This window comes from Leucoraja erinacea, chromosome 30 (genome assembly GCF_028641065.1).
Source record: "Leucoraja erinacea ecotype New England chromosome 30, Leri_hhj_1, whole genome shotgun sequence".
Lineage (NCBI taxonomy): Eukaryota > Metazoa > Chordata > Chondrichthyes > Rajiformes > Rajidae > Leucoraja > Leucoraja erinaceus.
The window spans coordinates 6,062,417-6,087,939 of record NC_073406.1 but is presented as its reverse complement, the minus strand read 5'-3'; the positions used below and the strand labels follow the sequence as shown (position 1 = coordinate 6,087,939).

The 25,523-nt window shown below is 41.2% G+C and overlaps 1 protein-coding gene across 4 annotated transcripts in view; it reads right to left on the bottom strand.

The window, feature by feature from the left end:
* The window catches only part of LOC129711572 (matrix remodeling-associated protein 8-like), a 42,520-nt gene extending 17,896 nt beyond the window's left edge, over window positions 1-24,624 (bottom strand). The window contains exons 1-5 of one of the 4 annotated variants that reach the window (XM_055659286.1): window positions 24,111-24,624; window positions 14,312-14,338; window positions 12,366-12,662; window positions 11,061-11,162; window positions 6,633-7,064 (exon numbers count right to left, since the gene is read on the bottom strand). In XM_055659286.1, coding sequence (XP_055515261.1) covers window positions 6,633-7,064; window positions 11,061-11,162; window positions 12,366-12,662; window positions 14,312-14,338; window positions 24,111-24,159 — 907 coding nt within the window. In that variant the 5' untranslated portion in view covers window positions 24,160-24,624. The remainder of the gene's footprint in view (window positions 1-6,632; window positions 7,065-11,060; window positions 11,163-12,365; window positions 12,663-14,311; window positions 14,339-24,110) is intronic. The other 3 variants (XM_055659284.1, XM_055659283.1, XM_055659282.1) reach the window with 3 other exon arrangements.
* Between the last annotated feature and the right edge of the window lie 899 nt (window positions 24,625-25,523).

Below are 25,523 nucleotides of genomic sequence, written 5' to 3'. Positions count from 1 at the left end.
GACAACAAAACACCAGCCATCAAAGCTGCCCCACCCCCGAATGAACAACCCCTCAGGCTTTCCACCTCTGCTGTACAAGGCGCACTGAGCAAGGTGAATGAACACAAAGCCGCCGGCCCCGATGGCATCCCCGGGCGTGTGCTCAGGGCATGTGCTGGACAACTATCCCTGGTCTTCACCGACATTTTCAATCTGTCACTGGCCCAGGGTGTCGTCCCTACTTGCCTCAAGACCTCAACCATTGTGCCAGTGCCCAAACAGTCAGCTTCAGGGAGTCTCAACGACTTCCGCCCAGTGGCACTCACCCCTGTCATCGCAAAGTGCTTTGAGCGGCTGATCTTGGCTCACCTCAAAGCCAGCCTCCCCCCCACACTGGACCCCCATCAGTTTGCCTACCGGACCAACAGGTCTACAGAGGACGCCATATCTGCGGCCCTACACTCTGCCCTGACCCACCTGGACAACAACAACTCCTACATCAGGTTGTTGTTCATCGACTTCAGCTCTGCCTTTAACACTGTCATCCCCGCCAGCTTGATCACCAAACTCAGCGGACTTGGCATCACCACCTCCCTCTGCAATTGGACACTGGATTTCCTCACCAACAGACCACAGTCTGTTAGGATCAACAACCTCACCTCCTCCACTCTAACACTGAACACCGGCGTGCCACAGGGCTGTGTGCTCAGCCCTCTCCTCTACTCCCTCTTCACCCATGACTGCGTCCCTAAGTATGGCTCCAACGCCATCATAAAATTTGCCGATGACACCACGGTGGTAGGACTGCTCAGCGACAACAATGAATCAACCTATAGGGAGGAGGTCCAGAACCTGGCAGCCTGGTGTGCCAACAATAACCTCATCCTCAACTCCTAGAAGACGGAGGAAATCATTCTTGACTATGGAAGACCAGAGGTGGCAGACACACCCCCATCCACATAAACAGGACTGAGGTGGAGCGTGTTTCCAACTACAAATTCCTCGGGGTTCACATCTCAGAGGATCTGTCCTGGTCCCTCAATACCACCAAATTGATCAAAAAGGCGCAGCAGCACCTTTACTTTCTGAGGTGGCTCAAGAAAGACCACCTGTCCCCCCCCAGATCCTGACCAACTTCTACCGCTGTACCATCGAAAGCATCCTGACCACCTGCTTCACGGTATGGTACAGCAGTTGCACCGCAGCGGACAGGAAGTTACTGCAACGGGTGGTGAAAACCGCTCAGCACATCATCGGTTCCCCGCTCCCTGCCATGGATGCCCTCCACCGAACACGGTGTCTGAGACGGGCCTGGAAAATCATCAAGGACCCCTCTCACCCTAACGATGGACTGTTTGCCCTCTTCCCATCAGGGAGGCGGTACAGGAGCCTCAGGTCTCGCACAAGCAGGCTGAGGAACAGCTTTTTCAATAACACCATTACACTGCTGAACTCAGAGTCCCGTCGCTAGCTATCTTTAGACTCTCCCATTTGTATACAGTTATTTGCCTATGTACCAGTTTTAATTTTATTTCGGAGTCACATGAGTGACTACGTGAAAAACCCGCCAGGACGCATGCGTGTCATATCGCTTCACGCATTGCGAAACGACAGACGGGGTGGAGCGTTCCCCCGCAGCGGTAATTTTGAAACCGAGACCGACAGGTAAGTGAATTACTCTGCGGTCGTTTTTTGTTTCCCGTGCTGTTTTTCACAGGGGAAACTATGGACAAGAGTCCACAAGGGCTGCACTGGCTGGAAAGAACCGCGGAGTTGCGGGCAGCTAGCAGCGGCTGACGGCACCAGATCACCGTTAGTGGGATCAGCTGTGCCCGACTTGGCACCCGCGCCGGCCAGATCAACACCACGGCCGGGCGGGAAGGCTATACGGAACAGAGCCGTTGACTCTGACAAGTCGGACTGCAAGAAATGCCGCGGGGACCAGCGTTACTGGGGCCAAATGGAGCGGCTTATGGAGCAGATGCTCCAACGTGACAGACTCCGGGAGATGGAGTCTAGTCACCATGGGTTATACAAAACACCCACAGCAGCACCTTACGTAGGGCTGCACAGTGCATCTCCCTCGACAGAGGGGAGTACTGGGGGTCAATTCCGGGCTGACCCTGAAGAGGGGTTTGCTGAACAAACAACAAGTGTGCAGGGGGTGCAGGAAGGAGAAAGAAATGTCGCAAGAACAACAGGATGCACTGGCACTCTTCTGCAATACGCAGTATGAGATCAATAGTATCAGAAAGAATGCCATCCGACCTGCCTTAAATCCAAAGTTCGCAGGCCTGTGCAAACCTGGAGACACAAAGCCACCAATATTATTATTTGGGGGCAACCTGTCCAAACAGGTTAAGGAGCTCGATGAGGAGGCAAAAACCCTGGAGCTCATAAAGGCGACAACAGGAAGGACCTCCTACACTCAAAGACAGCACCCTTACGCACCCACCAGCAGAGCAAGACAATCAGAAGCCGGTGAAAGCTCAAAGGCCGGACATACAGGACAGCGGTCTTTTTTAGGCCATGGCCCAGACCGGCCTTCGTGGAAAATGCGCAAACCCCAAACCCAAACCCAGACACCGGCGCCTCAACCTCCTCGAAGACTACACAGGAAGAAGTAAACTTTCCACTGGTAACCATGGAGGTAGGTGGGTCTGGTCCCTTACAAATTATAGGAAGTGTGGATAATACACGTATCGGTGGGAGATTACACTTCTTTTGGGAGGCATGGAGTGCATTAACAACAGACACTTATATCCTAAACAGTATCCAGGGATATACCATTGAATTTGTGCACAAAAATAGCTAAGGGAACGTTCGTACTTTCATGAAAAGTAAAATTGGAAGCACATGCTGAACTGGTGAGACTCCACGCTAAGGGGGTTATTGAAAAAACCCAACACGATTATCTGGAATTTGTGTCTAATATCTTTACCAAAAACAAAAAAGATGGTGGTTGTCGCATCATCATAGATTTGACCAAATTGAATACGTTTGTGCAGTATATTCATTTCAAAATGGAAACCTTTATTACTGCCAAACAATTGATTTCCACAGGCTACTTCATGGCTAGCATCGACCTAAAAGATGCTTACTATTCAGTGCCTATACGGACTGATCACAGACGTTATTTAAAATTGAACTGGATGGGGCAGCGTTGGCAGTATAGAGCTCTACCAAATGGATTAACATCAGCCCCCAGGCTGTTTACAAAAATTTTGAAACCAGCCCTAGCGTTTCTTCGGAAACAAAAACATATGATCATGACCTATCTAGATGACATATTAATTGTGGGCAAAACTTTGGAATTAGCCAAATTAGCTGTATCAGCCACCAAACAATTGTTTGAGAAACTGGGGTTTATCATCCATCCAGTTAAATCTAAACTAACGCCTTCCACCATAATGGATTATTTGGGGTTCACTATTGACTCAGTTCACATGTCGGTAACTTTACCAAAGGACAAGGCTACAGTCTTAACTGAGGCCTGCAACAACCTCATTGACATCAGTGAACCATCTATCAGATTGGTAGCAAGGGTGATTGACAAAATAGTGGCTGCTTTTCCAGCCACACAATTTGGACCTTTATATTATCAAAATTTACAAAGGGTAAAAATACAAGCACTCAAAATTAATGCTGGTCATTTCGACAGACCAATGAAGCTACCAATCAAAGCAATTATGGAATAAAAATGGTGGAGGGATAACATTCAGCATTGTTCCAGCCCTATCATTATCAGCAACCCCTCAGTGGTGCTAAAAACTGATGCCAGTGCACTTGGTTGGGGTGCTACCAATTCCATCTCCAGCTGTGGAGGTAGATGGAATGCATAGGAGGCATCATTACTACAGACACTTGGCATAAACTACCTGGAAATGTTGGGTGCGTTCTATGGCCTAAAGTCATATTGTTCTGGAATATATCACCAGCATGTTAGACTACAGATTGACAATACCACCGTGGTGGCATATATTAACCATATGGGTGGAATCAAATCGACATCATGTGACAATCTGGCTAATACAATTTGGCAATGGTGTATCCAGAGAAATATTTGGATATCAGCTACTTACCTACCAGGTAACCTAAATTCAGTGGCAGACACCAGGTCATGCAAATTCAATGAAAACATCGAATGGATGTTGGATATAAAAGTATTTGCTGATATTGTAGCACGGTATGGAATACCAGATATCGATCTATTTGCATCTAGACTCAATCACCAGTTACCAAACTATGTTTCTTGGGAACCAGACCCTGGGGCATCAGCGATAGATGCTTTTTCGCTGCATTGGGGGAAATTGTTTTTCTATGCATTCCCTCCTTTCTGCCTCATCAGTCGGGTATTACGCAAAATACAACAAGACTCGGCGTCTGGTATTTTGGTAGTGCCCGATTGGCCTACTCAACCATGGTTCCCTGTGATACTCGACATGGTCTTAGAACCATGTATCACCATCCTGAAACGACCAGATTTGTTGGTTCATCCCGTAACTGGGGATAGCCATCCATGTCATAATATGACAAACTTATTAATTTGTAGAGTCTAAAGAAACCTCTACTGGAACTGGGACTGACGGACCGAACATTGAACATTATCTCAGCGGCTCACAGGCAGTCCACCAAAAAACAATATCTGGTATACATCAGGAAATGGGAAATATATTGTCACAGAAACAACATCACTTACAGCTCGATGAACATGACGTCTGTTCTGGAATTCCTGGCAGGCCTCCATTATGATGAGGGGCTCAGTTACAGTGCCATTAACTGCGCCAGAAGTGCCCTTTCAGCATATCTATGGCGAGGATCAGAGCGTCATTCTGTTGGGACTCACCCCCGTGGTAACCAAACTTATGAGGGGAATTTTTAATATCAATCCCCCAAGAACCAGGTACTCTCATATATGGGATCTGAGTATTGTCCTAACGTTGCTAAGGAACTGGTCTCCAGCAACAGCTCTGTCCCTGCAAAAACTGACGCATAAAACAGTCATGCTGATGGCTTTGGTCACAGCACAAAGGGTACAGTCTTTACATAAGTTAAGGCTGGACAATATGACCTCTTCAACAAGAAATATAACTTTTCATGTTACGAATTAGTCAAACAGAACAGACCGGGACCATCAGGCCTCAAAATAGAATTTAGGGCTTACCCTATAGATGATCGTCTCTGTATAATAAGACATTTATTGTTATATATGGAGAACACCAAAAACATCAGAGGCAATGAGATGGCACTACTAATCAGCCACAAGCAACCTCACAAAAAAGTGTCGGTTCAAACTATTTCCAGATGGCTGAAACAGGTTTTAACAACAGCTGGGGTGGATACTAACATATTCAAATCTCATTCCACTAGGGCTGCAGCTACGGCAGCTATGGAGTTGGACATACCGATGGACCAAATCCTGGAGACAGCAGGATGGTCAAGGGAAAAACGTTCCAACAATTCTACCATAAACCAGTGATTAAACCTGGAACTTTTGCAGAATCAATTTTAAGTTCTGTAATATGATTTCACCCCATGAAATAGGGGCTATAATTTGTTGTTAATAAATTTATCATGGATTTTCAATGTCGGATTCATGTTTAAACATGTTAACACAATTCCTCCCTTAGTCAATTAAGGCAGATGTGATGCATGGACTCGTTTCCACGGCATGAAATCACAGAGCTTTGAAATCTTCACGTAGTCACTCACGTGACTCCGAAGTAAAATAGTAAGATTAAACGAGAACTTACCAGTTCGAAGTTTGATCGTTATTTTATGAGTAGTAACGTTGAGGGATTACGTGCCCTCCGCTCCCACCTTTGATCATAAAGTTCAACTGGTATCCTCTTCTCTAACCTTACTATGTTCAGTCATTACTGTTATCTGTGATTTCACACCGCTGCTTTGAAGAATGACACGCATGCGTCCTGGCGGGTTCTTCACGTAATCCCTCAACTTTACTCCTCATAAAATAACGATCAAACTTCGAACTGGTAAATTCTCGTTTAATCTTACTATTCATCCACAATCCACACATTGTTAGCCAGTATTTTTTTTTAATTGTATGCTTATTTTGTATTTTTATTTTTACTTCTACTATCTTGCACTATGACTATGACCAGACGCTAAACTGCATTTCGTTGAACCTATACTCGTATTTGTGCAATGACAATAAAGTTGAATTGAATTGAATTGAATTTAGTGATTGAGCATATCCCCTGTAAATGTAGAGTCGGTTTCCTTCATATTTTGTTTTATTATGGCATTGAGCCAGATAAACCAGGAATGTTTCAAGTTCAAATCCCAAACTATGTTAAGTTAGTTTTCCTCAGTCTTGGCAGCAGTATAAGAGTTACAAGTATTCACAACCCAGAGTTAGTTAGAATTCATCTCACGTTCTTGCTCTCTAGGTAGCGACCCCAGTTCAAAATATCCATGTTGTGCTATTGCTGGAGCATAATTCCACCCTAACCAACTAGGAGAATGGAAATTGGCCTGGCATAGCTCCATACATTTAGGTGGCTCTCATAGTAGGTTTGAGGGAAGAAATCAAAGAATAATTTAACATAAATTGGTTGTTGTAGAATTTAACATCTAAAGTGACTGATGAGGACAATTCATGGCATGGGTAACATTAAAATATAACTTACGTGTTTTATGTGTAATGTTCACTTTGACTGGCTGTGTAATGATAAGGGTGAAGATGCGTCTCTCGTGAATTCCACAGTAATGGTGGTGCAAATCACACGAGTAGAGTCCCTCATCACCCAAGCAAAGGTTAGAAATGGTCAGCGAGAAGTCACCATCTTTGAATGCAGTGTCTGATATATTCATCCTTTTCCTAATAAACTGGGAGCCATAAGATCGTTGTTCTCCGGAAGCATACAGGTCAATCAGCCGGTCAGCCTGGTCATGCCAAACACCTGGAGGTGATCTGTCCCAATGGACAACTTGCTGCTCTTCTTCACGGTGTCTCTCTGTCCAGATGGGGCTGTAATTTTCACAAGGCAGTACCACAGTTGTACCAAGTAATGCCACCACCACTTCTTTCTCTCCATCCCAAAACCTCTTCACCTTTCTTGCTGTAAGCACAAGAATACTCAGTTAGGTCGAATGGAGAATTCACATGGAGAGTCTGCACAAAATGTCGTTTTCACTTCCGTGCAGCTATGGATCTAGGAACTGCTTAGCGCAGGATGTAAGGGAATAAATCAAGGTTCATTTTCATGTTCATTAGTGATAGGAGCAGAATTTGGGCAATTGGCCTATTTTGAAGAGATTTACAGCAAACTTAATTTATATTTTCTAAATAAATTTCTGTTTTCTTTTTTAACATGAGAACTATGTAAAACTGCCACACTTTAATTATTTGTTCCTTCAAAACGTGGAACTGGAATTCCCTTTCTATCAGAAAGTGAAATTACTGAATGAAGAATTTACTCACGATACTTTTTATTTTTTTTTAAAAAGGGCATATAAATGTATAATGCAATGAGTTCACAAAATATTCAAGTTATATATACACAATTATAGAGATGAAGGCAAAAGATTTGGTGATGATTAAACCTCATAAATGTATATCTTAAAACCCATTTCAAGTGGAACACCCAACAGATAATTAAAAGACTGTTTACTGTTTCAGCAAAAGTAAAAATAGAAACGTTCTTGGGAAAACAAATTTGTGGGAAACATTATGTTCCCTGTATTTACGGTAATTTTCCTGGAATGCTAATGACTGATTTGACTTCTCTAAATTTTGTCAGACCACATTTGTGTGAAAGAGCATAAGAGAAAGTAGTATTTCTCTGTCTATATCTCGCGGCTCCTTATTGTTTATTAACTTTGAGTTGAAGAAATATCAAATGGATAGTTTTGGAATTGTAATGCACAATTATCCCAGACCAGTTTGACCGGATGTATTTAAATTTAAACTCATACTTTATTATCATCATTGCACATTTCACCCAGTGCCAACAACACTACTAACATTATCTATAAACATTTACACAGCCCTGCAGTACTGAATCAATATGTTCTATGTAATACACTCACATCACTCACTTATTACCCATCTCCATCAATCAAGATTCTCACATTAATATGCCTCACCTCTCAACCACACATTTACCAGCTATTCAAATACTGTATGCGAGTCTCATGGCCCAGACACTGCAAGTAGGGTCGCCAACTTTCTCACTCCCAAAAAAGGGACAAAAGGCCATCAGGAATTCCCGATGGCAATTCATTGACCGACTCGGCCGTGCCTGGGTGAATGATGAGTTGGCCCGGGTGCTGGACGGCACACAAAGCCCAGCCGGCGGGCCAGCTGAGGAGTTTTGGCCCGGGTGCCGGACAAGTCTGACACCCCATCCAACTCATGAACCAATGATCGGTCATGAGAAGGAGGGGTGGTGGTGTCAGCTGTAAGCGAAGGTCCGAAGGTCGGACAGCTGGCCAGGCTGCCAACCAACCTGGCACGGGCGAGGTGCTGCTGCTGCACTCCATGGGCTGCACTTCGTCGGGACGGCTGAGGTAGGGCCAGACTCGGCGCTCCGACCAAACAGTCGCCTCGACCCGAGTAGTAGCAATCAAACACGGGACAAGGGCAGTCTCGTATGTGACACACCAATTTAGCCCAATATACGGGATGCCCCGGCTAATACGGGACAGTTGGCAACCATAACTGCAAGGTTCCCTGTAAGTGGCGTCGATAGAGTGGTGAAGAAGACTGTTGGCATGCTGGCCTTCATCAGTCAGGGAACTGAGTATAGAAGTTGGGACATTATGTTACTGTTTCACAAGACATTGGTAAGGCCACACTCAGCATACATCACTCTGTGTAAGAAAACTTGCCATGCATATCTCCTTTAAGCTTTGACCCTCTCACCTTAAAGCTATGGCCTCTAATCCTAGACATTTCTACTCTGGCAAAAAAAGTTCTGACTGTATTTCCTATATAGGCCTCTCATAATTGTGTATGCTTCTGTCAGGTCTCCTCTTAATCTCTGGCATTCCAGAAAAAACAAATCCAACCTCTTCTTGTAGGCAATAGCCTCTAATCCAGGCAGCATTCTGGTAAATCTCTTCTGAACTCTCTCCAAAGCCTTTGCATCCTTCCTGCAATGGGGTGACCAGAACTGCACACGATACTCCAAATGTGGCCCAACCAAAGTGCTCTAAAGCTGCAACATGACATCCTGACTCTTGTACCCAATGCCCTTATCATTACCAACTGCTTAATGGCATTTTCGAGGTAATCATAAGCAAAGTATTACTATGATATTATATTTCATGAATAGCATGTCATACCAATGATGCGAGCACATGATTCGCAAATAAAGTTTCAAGCATCCTGGTGCTTTACAGTATGTGCACAAAAACAGTACCATTTGGCTTAAGTTTGCAGACCTTGTTTATTGGCACGAGAGTCGATGAATATTCTACACTACATAATGGACAATAGTGCCATTACCATGTCCTTTAATTTTCTAATGGATTGACTTACAGTAATCAATTACTGGTGATTCGCAATCTACAGATGTTGACTATTTACGTATTTATGTGGCAGCAGCAGTCCTGAGTTATGCTTGATGCCATCAAACCTCTAGAATTATGGACCACAACAAATTCACTTCAAGTTATTAAACAAATATACTTTCACTCTGGTGGTATTTCTTCACCCTAAGGTTATTAGATTGTGGAATAAGTAACCAGGGATAATGTTTGTTAATGGAGTCAAGTCACAATATAGATATAGTTCGAGAAAGGGTTGATGAAGGGAGTATTGTAGGAAATGAGGAGCTGGTGGGTTGATGGAGTTAAATGGGGGGGGGGGGGGGGGGGGGGGGGGGGGGGGGGGGGGGGGGAGTGAGTTGGTGGTCTTTCTGTCCAAAATCGATGAGATAGTTGGCCCCAACAGCCTTTTCCTGATTCATTGTGTCAGGCATTCAAACGAGCCAACAATCTAAGGAGATGTAAATATATATATACAATGGGCAGATCTGTTGGCATATAATCTAGCAGGCAAGCCTGTATCTGGGCAAAACATGAGAATGAGCTATATGCAACATTTCACCTGCCCAGGATAGTCAAAGGAAGATTTTACAGTGTTCAGGCTAGGAAGACTGCCCACTGAACGTGACACAGATATGGAAACTAATGAATGAAATATACAAATTAAAACGCATTTGAAGGAGAAGTTGAAAGCCTGCTAAAAGGTAAATAGAACTTTCTATTTCATGTAATTAAGCATATTTCAAGATTTTAATTGTTTACGAAGATAGGTCCCACTCTGAAGCGTCACCTATCCATGTTCTCCAAAGATGCTGCCTGACCCACTGAGTTACGCCAGCACTGCGTCCTTTTTTGTTTGTCCGCATTTGCAGTTCCTTGTTTCTGCATGTCCCTTATTCTAAATCTCTCTATCATTAGAACCAGTCAGAGTCTATCCAATCAGTCCTTTTCCTTTAGAATTATAAATAGCCCAATCCAGTAACATTTCATCTACTTTGCTGAAACAAAAACAGGCCCATGAGGAAGACTGAAATAACACCATGTTCCATTTCACCATCTCATGCCAATCTAATTATTCAGTTACCTGAGGTACACAAAAAATCTGGAGAATCTCAGCGGGTGCAGCAGCATATAACCATATAACAATTACAGCACGGAAACAGGCCATCTCGACCCTTCTAGTCCGTGCCGAACACATAATCTCCCCTAGTCCCATATACCTGCGCTCAGACCATAACCCTCCATTCCCTTCCCATCCATATAACTATCCAATTTATTTTTAAATGATAAAAACGAACCTGCCTCCACCACCTTCACTGGAAGGTCATTCCACACAGCTACCACTCTCTGAGTAAAGAAGTCCCCCCTCATGTTACCCCTAAACTTCTGTCCCTTAATTCTCATGTCATGTCCCCTTGTTTGAATCTTCCGGGTTTCGGCCCAAAACATTGCCTATTTCCTTCGCTCCATTGATGCTGCTGCACCCGCTGAGTTTCTCCAGCTTTTTTTGTGTACCTTCGATTTTCCAGCATCTGCTGTTCCTTCTTAAACAAATATTCAGTTACCTGCTTTGGTGATATTGAGTTGAATATTTACTGTTTCATAAAGGTGACAATAATGGTGGTGGAGATGACAGGAATAAATTCCTCGGTCAGTTGCTCTAACATCTGTAAATGAGGCAAAATAGATGGGGTTATCATTTTTATTTGATGTTACTTGGTAGATGTGGTGTTACTAATAAAATTAAACCACCATTAGTCGCTTCCGTTCTCATTTTCAGCACGAACATCAAAGAATTGACAATAAAAGGGATTCCAACAGTGAGAGGATTCCCTCCAAAATGGTTTTACATTAAATCTCCATACTTTATGTACCCACCATTACACAGTATAACTGGCAATAATTATCCAAGCTTTTATAGTCATTACTTGCAAAATACTTAAATGGAACCTTCAGGAAAAAGTACATATTTTAAATCCCCATTCCCATTCATTTCCAGGTATTGGAAGAGACTGATCTAGGCGTTTGAACTAAATATCCATCCACAAATCATACTGCAGAGCCATGAAATTTCTTTCGAAGGTTGCAGGTCAGATTTACTTCACAAAACAGAAAAGAGAAAGTATAATTGTCTCAACTTTTATGACTGAACTTCCAGATTATGTGTTCCTATTATGGACCTGTTGAAAAACTATGCTCATCTTTCCCGTAACTTCTTATTTTGTTCCCTGCAATTACATTTTTTCCCTCGGCCACAACAATGAACCAACACCAACCAGTCCCAAATGATACCCTTTATGGTTGTGACCACAGTACACCACTTGTCTCAGACCATAGAATAGTACAGCTCAGAAACGGGCCCTTCAGCCCATGATGTGTGTGTCGAACATGTTGCCTAGTTGAACTGATCTCATCTACCTTCACATGATCCATATCCCTCCATTCTCTTCACTTCCATGTGCCTATCTAAAAGCCTCTTAAATGCCACTATCGTATCTGCCTCCACTACCACTCCTGGCAATGGATTCCAGGTCCCCACCACCCTCTGCGTAAAGAAAACCTGCCCCGTACATCTCCATTAAACTGTCTGCCTCTCACCTTATAGCTACGCCCTCTAGTGTTGGACATCTCCACCATGGGAAAAGGGTTCTGACTGTCTACCCTATCTATGCTATGTCTATCCTATCTCATAATTTAATATACATCTATCAAGTATTCCCTCAACTTCCGACATTCCAGAGAAAACAAAAACTATTTTCAATACAGTATTACTATATCTAATATTATTTAATAAGCTTTGCTAATTTAGTCCATTACAGTGTATTTAAAGTCGGAAATAGAAAGAGCAAAACAATTTGATATTTTTTTACCTTTTATTACTAAAGAGAAGTTTCCACTGGAGAAAGCAGAGGGTGACATCATTATCCGACCCTGATCATAGGGGTTATAGAGTCGTTGTTCATCCGCTGAGAACATATCGAGAATACGATTGAACTTATGGTCAGAGAATGAATCCCAATGGGCCACACGTTGACGATCTATCAATCTGTCCTGTGTCCATACCATCCGTTGACTGTAGCACTGCAGTACAACTTCCGACCCAGCCGGAGCAGACACGTTTTGATAAGCCAACACAACACTATCGGGGTTTATGGCATTTGCAGGAACTAGATAAATAAAATAGTATAAATGATTTTACTTAATTGATGTAAACTGCATTTTCCTTGTTGCATTAACTTTGTTGGCAAGAATTTCTTTGTTTGTCATGAAATTCCATTGTGTAATTATCATTGTCATGCAATTGAAAACATTTTCTAGAGTGAAACATAATAATAATAACAATAATTTCCAGGTTATCTTGTGTCACTGGAAATGTCTGTATTGGGTACAATGGGATGACAAATTCCCAGTGCGATATTCCCTTTTAAGCATAAATGGGGAAAGTGTACCACATTACTGCAGGAGGAAGCATCTATTAGGGCTTTGTAGTGCAAGGCTGAACTGGAAGATCAGCCAAATGCGTTTCACTATCTCCCTCCACCCGTCACCGTTACACTATGCCATCTTCCCCAGGCCATGATCAAACTCAGTGATTTGAGCATCAAACTATTTGAAGACTCATGATCGTGGTTAAGGCTCTATACCCACTACAGGCTATATGTTAATTCATATAGCCTGTACCATACATACCAATTTATTATTCTTAAAGTCACATACACTGAAGTTCACCGATCTGGTTCAATTTAAGACTGCGCAAATCATGCACAAAGCAAGAAATAATTTACTTCCAAGAAATATACAAATACTGTTTATGGAAAGACGGGGTGGGTATAATTTGAGGGGAACATAATTTAAAAAAACTCAATGTCAGAACAACTCTTAAAAGTATGTGCATAGCAATCTGTGGTGTGAATTTGTGGAATGGTCTGGAACAGGAGATAAAACTTAGCACAAACATAATTCAGTTTAAAAAGATGTACAGAAACACTTGTTTAAAAGGATATTGGGATGAGGATAGGTGATTGTGAGTGGGATATTTGTTATACTGATTGTACTGGGAAGGATGATTATAGGGTGATGGGTTTATACGACTAAGATACTGTATAGTGTATGAGGGTTTTTTCTTTTCTTTTTTCTTTTTTTCTCTCTTTTTTGTATGGCTTTGTAAATATTTGATTAGTGTATAAATGTAAATAAGTTTTATATATAGCTGCTGGGTACATATATTGTATGCTGTATATGAGGGTTTTTTCTTTTTTCTTTTTTATTTTTTTCTCTCTTTTTTGTATGGCTTTGTAAATATTTGATTAGTGTATAAATGTAAATAATTTGGTGTACATATAGCTGCTGGTGGACATATGGTGTACATATAGCTGCTAAATTTGTATAAGATAATTACAAGCAGTTGAATAAGGGGTGGGAATTAATAAGCTTTGGCTTCTTCCTGCTCCTTTTCGGACACATTGGATTTCATTTACTTATAGATATTGTTTATGACACTTTATAAATATTCTTGCTTTGTTTTTTGTATGCTGTTTCACACTTGCTTTTTATTCTTTTATTCTGTTCGAAATAAAGAATTAAAAAAATAAACAAACAGATAAATAAATAAATGAACAGATTGATAAATAAATAGATACATTTAATGTTAATATGACAATCCTACAGTGTATTTTTCACATTTTATACAAATTAAAGATTTTTTTTCCATGAAGCGTGTCCAGACATGCAATCTGCAAATCTGCAGAGAAATGAAGTTACAAGTATTTACTTCCCATTTAAATATTTATAAGAAAACAAGCAAACAACCACTTACCGTTCGTGTAGGCAAGGTTCAATTTCACTGTTAAAAAAAAAGAATCAGAAATATTATGTTTTGGTCAATGTTATTTGCTCTCAAATTGGAATATTAAAGTAACATTGCATTTTGTTGTGGTGTTATTTTTAGAAGTTGCTAACTGTGCACATCCTTAAATTGAAAATTAAGTGCAAAACTTACAAAATTCTTAAGGGGTTGGACAGGCTAGATGCAGGAAGATTGTTCCCGATGTTGGGGAAGTCCAGGACAAGGGGTCACAGCTTAAGGATAAGGGGGAAATCCTTTAAAACCGAGATGAGGAGAACTTTTTTCACACAGAGAGAGTGGTGAATCTCTGGAACTCTCTGCCACAGAGGGTAGTTGAGGCCAGTTCATTGGCTATATTTAAGAGGGAGTTAGATGTGGCCCTTGTGGCCAAGGGGATCAGAGGGTATGGAGAGAAGGCAGGTACGGGATACTGAGTTGGATGATCAGCCATGATCATATTAAATGGCGGTGCAGGCTCGAAGGGCCGAATGGCCTACTCCTGCACCTAATTTCTATGTTTCTATGTTTCTAAAAGCATTAGAATCCTTATTTTTCAAATTCTTTGTTTTTGATCTCTACAGAAATTTCAAGTCCATTTTTTGAGACATCTAGCTACATAGCCGTGGTGTCAGGACTCTAGTCATTAAAAGGTTTCACGGAAATGAGAACCGCAAAAAAAACCTTCTGCAGGCTACAGGAAAACCCACAATGGAGTACTTGATGATTGTCTGGTGCTGCACGTTATTGGTGGAACTTGTCATGAATCCTAAAATAACAGAACAGAGGGGATGCAAACTCAGAGATTCACCATTAAACACTTTGAAATTGCTAATAGGAAAGATGACTTTTGTGAAAGGTGACCACGATGATGTTTATAGCAACAACAGGTTTGATTGGCAAGAGGTGGCAGCAGAGCTGACTTCCAGCCCGTACACTATAGTATGCAACTATATAAGTAAAAGTATCATAACCTCAAGATAGGCAAGAATGAGAGATCACTATGCATACCTTATGATGCAAGACTGATCAAACAGACACCTGCTTACCTCTGCTAATCTCCCACTCACTGACAGCCAGATAATTCCTCACTCCTCCACATTCACTCACAAACCTTTTAAATGCGCTAATTATGGGTCCACCTCATTAACGTCTCGTTTTCTTCCCGACCAAGGTATACAGGATTGTCAATTGTCACTTAAGACATAGGGAGCCGTCAGACTGCGAGATGAATTAGTCCAGAGGAGACGGTCCACTTGGTGGATACTGTGGCTCCCAAGCACCAAGATTTGTTGGCGATACAACTCTCTAATGCTTCTTCCTTCCCTCAGGGAAATGAAGACGACAATGTCTCACTTAACTTTAATGTATCCATGAGGAAGCAGACAGTAGTTTCTCAGTGGATGGCCGTGGTCAGGTTTGGCAATACTCCAGAGGTTATTGTGATCTGGGCCACAGCAGACCTGTGCACTTTTAGCTGTGTGGTCTTATGAAAATTCCTGTGACACTGCAGAATTTGAGAGTCCTGCCCCCTCCCACCCCTCCCCCCCCCCTAGAAATATCAACATTTCTCCCCCCCACTAAAAAATATTTGGCAATGCCCACAAATGTGCCCCATAGACGCTTTTCCAGACTGCAGCCTCTGCTGGCTAAATGGAACAGTCAGGAGGCATGTCTGCAGCCCGTTGAGAGCATTTTGTACAGACATCTGCTTCCTGCACAAAAAAAGGGGCAGACGTCCAGCATTTAGTGTTACAGTGTAATTACATGCCAGAGTGGTAGAAATGAAGGCATCTTAGAAAGTAAGTAGGTGTACAAGTCATGTCACTTTTATTTCTATAGTACATTAAATAAACAACTCTCATTGGCCAAAGTGCTTTACATTGGTGGATGTACTAACGTTATACAACAGTGGTTCATAGATTAAGTACATACATAAATACATACATATAGCCCTCCCTCAGAGGACGTCAAGACAGGCTTGAGAGTAAAGATGAGTTTTAAGTCCTGACTTAAAGGAGTCGATGGAGGGGGCAGTTCTGATGGGAAGAGGGATGGAAAAAGTATGGAGTCTGTTCATAATCTGGTACCAATACAGTACCCATGGGCTGAACTGTATTTTCTACAACTTCACTGCAATTGGTCTGTACTGATTTTAATGTATGTTGCAAAACACAGACCATAACTCAATGCACCACCCAATATTCTGGAAGATTCTAAAGAAAAATACTAAATATAGTTCCCTGTAATTCAAGGTTCAAATCCATTTTAACCTCAGAATATAAACTCTGTAACCTTCATCATACAGCATGTTCTACTAAATAACTATGTCAGATAATGTTTTTTTCAGTTTACACATTCAGTTACTTGGAATGTAAAGGGATATTTTCAAGGTTGAGCTAGTTTTAACATGGAGTAATTCCAGAAAATAGTGATACCGGATCAGCACCTGGTGTGAATTTAAAAGTTTCATTGGCTGGATTGAAGATATGGAAATTATCTTGGATTGTAGTTTAGTTAAAGTTAACAGTATTGGTCATTTGATAGAAATAATTCAAGCCTTCTTAAGTATGTCTGGAAGTACAATTAAATAAATATTTGCAATTTCAGGTCGTTTTGTCTTTCAAATATAATGAATTAGTTAATGCTGAACTAATGCTACATTTTGAAATCCTGCTATGGCTCATGTCTTTTTGTGTTTGTAATCTCTGTATTCAAAACTCATTGAGGTCCCCATGGTCCTCTTGTGCCGATCTCTTTCACATACCTGAACTTTTGTGGTCACCATCGGCAGTTCTAGAATTTCCTTGTTCAACTTTTCCACCTCCTTCTATTCCTTTTAGAAGCCTTAAAGTCTCTTTCTGTGACTGTGATATTTATTTCAACGGTGCAAAAAAATAAGAAAGAACAGCATACAACCCCTCAAGTTACCTGTCCTTCAATAAGATCATGCTGATCCTGTGTCTGACCCTCATATCCATTGAATGCTTAATCAATCAAAATTTGTTAAGACACGAGAACTCAGCTTATCTTCAAATCTTGAAAGAACATTAAAAATTATCTGAATCTGTAAGCAAGACCTCTACATAGATTTCAACAAGTGCTTAACTAATGCATGGCACCTTAAATCTGTGTAGGACAGGAAGGTATGTGTCATCTTAATTTACATGTTCAAGACTGGATTGAGCCCACATTCTTTTAATCTAAAGGTGGTCCAACCTGACACTTGTTAAAGTATAGAGCTTGACAGTAGGGAGTTGTTTTTTATCAAACCAGTGGATAGATCAGCTAATGCCTGTACCTTTGTAAGTATGTGGTGAAGCTTCTTACAGGTTATCTGTTAATGTTATTGTATATACAGTATATTTATGTTTGGAAACTGACCATCACCTGCCACGCCAGTATGTATTGCTCATCCCAATCCCCCTGACAAGGTGACGATGAGCCGTCTTTTCCAACTATTGTATTTCTTCAGGTGAAGGTACACTATGTCATTGTTGTGTAGGGTGTTCCAGGATTTAGACCCAATGACAACGAAGGACCAGCTTAGAGGGGAACCTGCAGGTGGATAGGTTCCCATGCCATTATTGCATTTATACTTGTTGATAGTTGAGGTGGTCAATATAAGAGTGCGACCAGAGTGCCCTGGGTGACCTAGTGCAGTGCAGTGTAGAACATGGAATACAATGTGCAGAGAGAGGTTGTGGAAATGGTGGAATTGTGCCTTTCCTAATACTACTAAGAATGGGATCATAGGATGAAACTATTACAATTGCGTATTAACCTAGACTTAAAGATCTCTCGCTCCCACTCTTGCCTTTTCAGTCCCTCAAATTTCCATGCTCCACAAATCCTTCTTTCTACACCTCTTCCCCCCCTCCCACCAGCTCCCCCACCAATGACACTAAAATGAACTAAGAGGCTGTTTTTCTTCAGTTATATGAAACTTTGGCGAGACATCTTCAATTCTGGACTCCATTCAATTTTGGGCGTCACGCCTTTAGAAAGTGGCTTGGCTTGGGCGGGTATGATGCAGACTCAAAATAATTATTCTTAGTAGAAAAAGTTACATTATGTGTTTTCAAAAATATTACTTGCTTTCCCTTGATTTCAGCTGGTTGCTGAGTGCTCTAAATGACATAATTACATTTGAAAATACATCCACCCAAATGGGATATTCTAGAATAATGAATGCAATCTTAAAACTGGATATTGTCTACAGGGCAGCAAAGTCATGAATTCTACCTAATGCTGGAGAAATCTGGAACTATTTTAACACCAACAACACATTAATATAGGATATTTAATGAAGTAACACATCCCAGCATAGTTAGACAATAAAAATATACCACATAATAAGATAATAGTACAGATGGCCCAAACCTTGGATGAAAATACTTTGAAGGAATGTATCAAAGAAGAGTGTTAAATGGAATTTCAGAGCTCACAGTTCAGACAGGTGAAGGCACAGCCACCAATGATAGAGCAAAATAAATCACCAATGCACACATGTCCTGAAATGAAGATCACTGTTTAGGACAACTAACATTCACAGAAATCAAACTTTTAAAGAATATGGGTATCAAGGGACATGACCTGAAGAATGGAGTTGAGGTACCATCATCCATGACCTAATTAAATAGTCAAGAAACCTGAGAGGGCTCCACCCATTCCTACAGGGGAAATTGTTATATGATTATTTGGACGAACAAGAGAATTAGAGCTGCGGTTAGTAACAGCTGCCTATAATTAGATAAGAATTCTGTGCTGCTTGGTGTTTGGGACTTCAAGGTCAGATGACATTGTTTCTAAAGCAAGAGAAGAGAAAAACAGCTGAACAAAAATAATATTAAATATCCTCCGGGGAGCTGATGAAGGAAGTGAGCAATGAACCAATGTGCAGCACTGCAGAAAACTCTGGACAGTAACACAGTCGACTCAATGGGAAATACAGAGGTCTGATAACAGCTGTTATAAATTAGAGAACAAAAGAGCAAGAAATGTTAACAGCACAAAATGTCAACTCTTCAACCAAAGGACCTAAATAATGCACAGAACAGAATTAAATGTTGCACTGAGAATAATAGGGATAATAGTTACAAACAAATTAATTCAAAGATTGGGATGAATTACATTCAAGAAGACATTCAAGGCAGATGCGTCATGTGCAACATGACAAGATGTGTTCCACCTGGAATAATTTTCTGAACACCAACATGCATTTATAGTTTGTTTAATGAAGTATAACACATGAAGAATTAAATATGGAATAAAACAAATAGTTGTGTGCTGCAGAGTTTAATGATTATTATAGAGATGCTATTTAACTGTAAGATCTTAACGGCTTAGCCTAATTATCTCATCTCACTGAACATAAACTGGCAGAAGGCTCTGGGTAATGCCTGAGGCCTATTGTTGCTTCAACTGAAATTGGTAATATATCCCAATTTCAACATGAATAAGATAACTGCCCTGTTTAGGGATGTTCATTAGAATTCACACGAATTCCCAAAGTAAAAAGATACAGACTTAGTCAATTATTTTGATATTTCAAATATCTAGAATAATTTTCCAAAATAGATGAAAATAATTTTCATCTAATTCTTATATTATTCCCCCTCTTCCTGATTCCAATATAATTCATCCTTCAATTCTCATTATTCTATGCCAATGGGTCTCTCTGTATCTAACTCCATACCTTCCTTAGCTCAATTAATCACTCATCTGATTACCAATCGTAGGTCTCCATGCAGGACTATAAAACCCCGGATGCCTGGATATTAGTCAGTCACTCTGGAAGATCGCGAGGGAGAGACCACAACTGTCATTCTAAGCTGTGAATCAACTGAACAGTGAGTCTGCAATGTACTTGCAATAAATGATTTGTTAGCCTTTAATGACAATGCAATGAGTTGTTTGGCAATTTGGTGGCCTGCACTCTGCCTGAAATTCAATGTGGTGGCCTGCACTCTGCCTGAAATGCTATGAAATTGAATGTGATGGCCTGCACTCTGCTTGAAATGCTATGAAATTGAATGTGGTGACCAGCGTTCTGCTTGAAATGCTATGAAATTGGATGTGGTGGCCTGCACTCTGCTTGAAATGCTATGAAATTGAATGTGCTAGCCTGCACTCTGCTTGAAATTAAATTTCAAGGAATAGCCATGACTGTGCTGCCCACCAGCCCCCACCAGCCCTGGGTGACTGAGCTGCCAGCCCACCAGCCCTGGGTGACTGAGCTGCCAGCCCACCAGGCCTGAGTGACTGAGATGCCAGCCCAAGAATCCATTTGACCCTCTATGTCCATACTAGCCCCCTGGAAATCAGTCCCTTCAGCCCACAACACCCATACTAGCACTCCAGAAGCCCCCCCCCCCCCCCCCCCCCCCCCCCCCCACTGGCCACCAATATTGGAAATGGTGGGGAGGTGGAATATTGCATTGGGGGACCATGCGAACATGGGACCCAACGGGCCCCACTTAGTCTAGTATGGATAAATTACTTGGACATAAACATAGACTGGCTGGTTAGTAAGTTTACAGTGAACTCCAAGATTGCTGAAATCGCAGACATGAGGAAGGCTGTCAGAAGATACAGTGGGATTATGGATCGACTACAGAACTGGGCAGAGAATTGGCTGATGACATTAAGTCTGTGAGATGTTGCACTTTGGAAGGTCGAATATAAGGAGAAAATATACAATTAAAAGCATGACCTTTATGCATGTGTGCTTTCATAGATCAGAGCATTGAGTAATAGTCAGAAAATGATGATAATGCTTTGTAGGATTTTGATTGGAGTATGTGCGCAATTCGGGTCACCCCATTACAGGAATGATGTGGAGGCTTTGGAAAGGGTGCAGAGAAGATTTAACAATATGATGCCATGTACACAACATCTACAGCTCTACCTTCTTCAACCTTTTTGCTCACGGCTTCAAAAATATCAATCCGATCTGTGAGACACGAACTCCCACGTACAAGACCAAGCTGACTGTCCCTAATCAGCCATTGCCCATCCAAATGCCTGTATATCCTATCCCCCAGAATGCTCTCCAGTAACTTACCAACTACAGGTTAGGCAATTATTTTAATCCAGCCCATCCAGCAGAATAGAGCCATTGCAGTTAACATCATATAGGAAAAACTGGAACTTCTTTACAAACACTGACTCTTTCTCACATGTTTAAAATGTTATACCCGATTAAATACCCTCCCTTAAATCGTTGGCATCTTACATGAAATGTGTCACAGGAAGATTACCCGATGGGCAGAGAAAAAGATTCACGGATGTGCTCAAAGCCTCCATGAAAATATGCGATATTCCCTTACTTTTGACAATTTTTGGTCCATGACTGTTGAGCAGCATTAAAATGGTATTGATAACCTTGATACCATGCACTAGGTAAATACAGAAGCCCTGTATTAATGGCAGAAGGTGTACACCATCTCACAAAATTACCCACTTGTCTAGACTTGTCTAGACTTGTCTAGCCTGGCATGCATCTTCTGTCCCATCTGTGGAAGCGTTTGCATCAGTGATCTCGGGACCAACAAAACCCAAATGAAACATATCATCTCTGATCCAGGATGCAGTGAGATACTACATCGCCTGATTGCCTACAAAGAACTTCTACTGTATTTTACTGGATTTTTCCGTTGTTGAGAAGCTTATCAGGAGGAATATCCAGCCCCATACGTGGTCCATGGAGATGTTTTGTTTCTTCTTTGTAAGACCAGAATCAACAGGCATGTCCAAACACATCCCCACTGAAACTCCACTGAACATTTAAATATATCAAGAATGATTATTTCCACGATAAGGCATTTCACTGCTTCCTGGACAGCTACTGCTGCTGCTTACTTGTTTTTGTGGTGGTATGTGCTGCACCTACACAAATAATGCTCAGGAGTTAAAATCTTCAAGGCCACTTATTATCGGTCAGATGATTTGGTTGTTGCTTTAGACCCTAGCTAAAAAGCTCAAAGATTTAATTTTTTTTCAACTTTTCTTCCCATCGCTCCTGTTGCTTTGACTCGTGTTGGGTACAGGATCTGGAATCTCCTTTAAATTCACCAATAAAAGAAGAGTGCGGATCTCTATTCAACACTGGGCAAATAATATCCAAACCCAATCCTGTAATCAAGAGCAAGAAAAGATTTCCCCTTCCAATGTCAGGTACACTGATGTAAATTGTAGTCGAGAAATAACCTACAATGGAAATAGGTAAATCTATATTCAAATATGTTTGTATGAGCGTTTTTTAATTCTGTGTCTTCTGATCTAATTTTGGGTGCAGGGCTTGTATAAACTAGCCAGATGCCTTTAAGAGGAATCTCATGGGGGAACCCTAGGGGTATGCAGAAAATTGACAGAGTGAGTTTGTTGGAAACTGCTGACACCTTGAAAAGAACAGTCTGTTTACTCAAGGTTATAACTGATAAAAACCCAGGCAGAACTGTGAATAACAACCCCTTATTAGGGTGAAAGTAATGAGGTAATGCCAACGGGCCCCCTGAGATCAGGACCTATAAGGGAGGGACATGACACGGGTGATTGGTTTTGAGCCAGTAGGAAGCACCACAGAGATTGATAGCCTATTTATCTTCTGTAGACGTTTAGCTGTGTCCTGCAGATGTTTTAGTCCTTCTTAGAATGCTTCATTCTGATGCCATGTGTACTACTGGATTTGGTGTATCATTGAGAATTCAATGATCTAACAGGAAAGCATTCTCAATAAAAAGCCTGAAATCAACCAGAAAACCATTAGAGTCTGAGGAGGGACCTGATAGATGCATATACTGTAGAATTATGAGAAGCAGACAGAAGGTAGATAGCATGAAACTTTTTTTCAATGACAGAGATATATAAGACCAGAGGGCACAGGTTTACTGGTGACGAGCGCGAGACTTCAATGCATTCTGAGGAAGAGTTTATTTTTCACCTTGATGATGAAAGCAATCTGTAGTACTGGCTGAGAAGGTGATGCAGGCAGGTACACTCACATCATTTAAGAAATATTTGAATTGCCAAGGCAATGTTGGCTACAGCTGAAGTTGTGGTAACTGGGATTGGTATTGATAGATACTTGATGGTAGGTGTGAACATGGTGCCAAAGGAATCGTTTTAGCGTTGAGTGACTCCCCTAGACCACTTTGCTCTATTCCATGAAATATGAAAATAGATGCAGTGTTGGTTGGATGCAAAACCAGATTTGCATCATTCCATCCAATACCCAAGACGAGGTGAAGCACGTTACATTCAAAGTTTAATTTCTCCTTCATTGACCCATGACACATTCCCAAGGCAAATTGATAAGAAATTAAATACAAAAATAAATTCCACTGGCTGAACGGTCCAACTCTAAGTATGCAGAAGAGTTCTAAAATTATCATAAACAGCACATCAATTCTATCAAAAACTCTGCCACTTTATTCTTGAGATGCTTTATTTATTTAACAGCTTATTTAATAGCAATGTCTATCTGACCTTCAATTCGTTCATCAGAAATGATCACAAGTAAACACTACGGGTGCTACTGATGACTTGTTTACTTGTGATCATTGCTGATGCCATCACACACATGCCATTCACTTCAGATATCCTAGCCAGCAAACTTTCCTCTTGCAATCGCTGCTTTCAAAAGTTACAGAGTGACATAGAAGAAAGTCATTTAAGTTTTGAATCTCGACACAAAAATAAGATTTAAGTCTCTGAACTTTTAACTACCGGTAAATATCTATAATTTTTTCAAAGTTATAAAAATTCTCACCTTGTAAGAGCAGGAAATGCCACAAGAGCACTTTTACTAACTGCTGCATTATCTCCTTTCTTCAGTAAACTCTTCACAGTTGTCTCAATTTTAAAAAGATCATAACATCAACACAGCATTTTGTTGCAAAAGGTCCAGATGTTTTTCGTCCAAAAGGGAGCTGTTTAAGTTTGGATATTTCTTTTATCAGGAAATGGTGGGAGAGATTGGATGGTGGGGGTGTCCTGTCAGTAAAGGTTTTCTGTTGTGGTAACACCCTTAAACCAAATGAGTGTTTTTGACTCCAATTAATGACGACGTCTCTGCTGTTTCTAACTTCGGCAGGGTGTATTGCGACTCTCCTGTTAATCGGACTGCTCTGCACGGCTCCAGATCCTAAGCTGTCTTTTCTGCTTTCTGTATGTGTGTTATTAATTATCTGGGAGTTGGAACAGCTTCCACTTGAACCAGCCTTATTTGACTCTGGGCCATAAAACTACTTGAGACTTTTTGGTTTTGTTTATTTTCCCCTTTAATCTGCCCCCTTGATTACAGGCCTGAAATTGCCTTATGTAAACCTCAACCTTGATCTTTTAAACCCACGTATGACGATAGTAAAGTTCAACAACAACATGGGGTCGAAAATATACACTCAGATGGGGCTCTGCAGAGAACTCGTGCTTGTTTGCTCTGGTATCTTTCGTGCAAAATTTAAACTAATTTGCTGTCCGAAGCATGTGCATTTTGAAATTGTGAATCATATTCATTTCTCCGGGACAGATAATTTCAGAAGTGCCACTCATTTGTTCAAATGAACCAGTATTATTATGGCCATGTCTCCAGTTTCTCAATCATTGTTAAGAGGGAAATTGACATTGAAATTCTTCAGGAGATTGATAATTGCAAGATCACTAATTGTTGTAAGTGTTTGTTTGTGCAAGAGAAGTCCAACCATGGAACTTAATCCCTCTCAAATTTATATGTTACAATTTGACTGGTATTCTGAAAGATTCCTGGTAGTGAAAACTAAGTAATGATAACTGCTGTCTCGTCATATCTGCCCCTTCAGGATGCTAATGGGTTAAGAAGTTGAATTTTTCTCATTCACCAACTACTTGTGACTTCCCTCATCACACTGAGCCAGCACAGTTTGTTGGGCTTGCTTTTCGAAAGAGCATCAACAGACAAACTTAATGCCTGTTGCACGTACTCTAAACCATACAGACTTGCCGCAGAAGTATCTGGGCTAAATAAAGATGAAATCCACATCCCAACAGGAGTGTGTGTCCGTGGATGGCACCTCGGCCAGCGTTGATGCCTGTGAAACCAATCGGAACCATTCCTAGTGAATAGATTACAATAAATATACTTGCCCATGAAACTGGTCATAACGAGAAAACTGGATACACAAATAGGCAGTATTGATAGAATGTT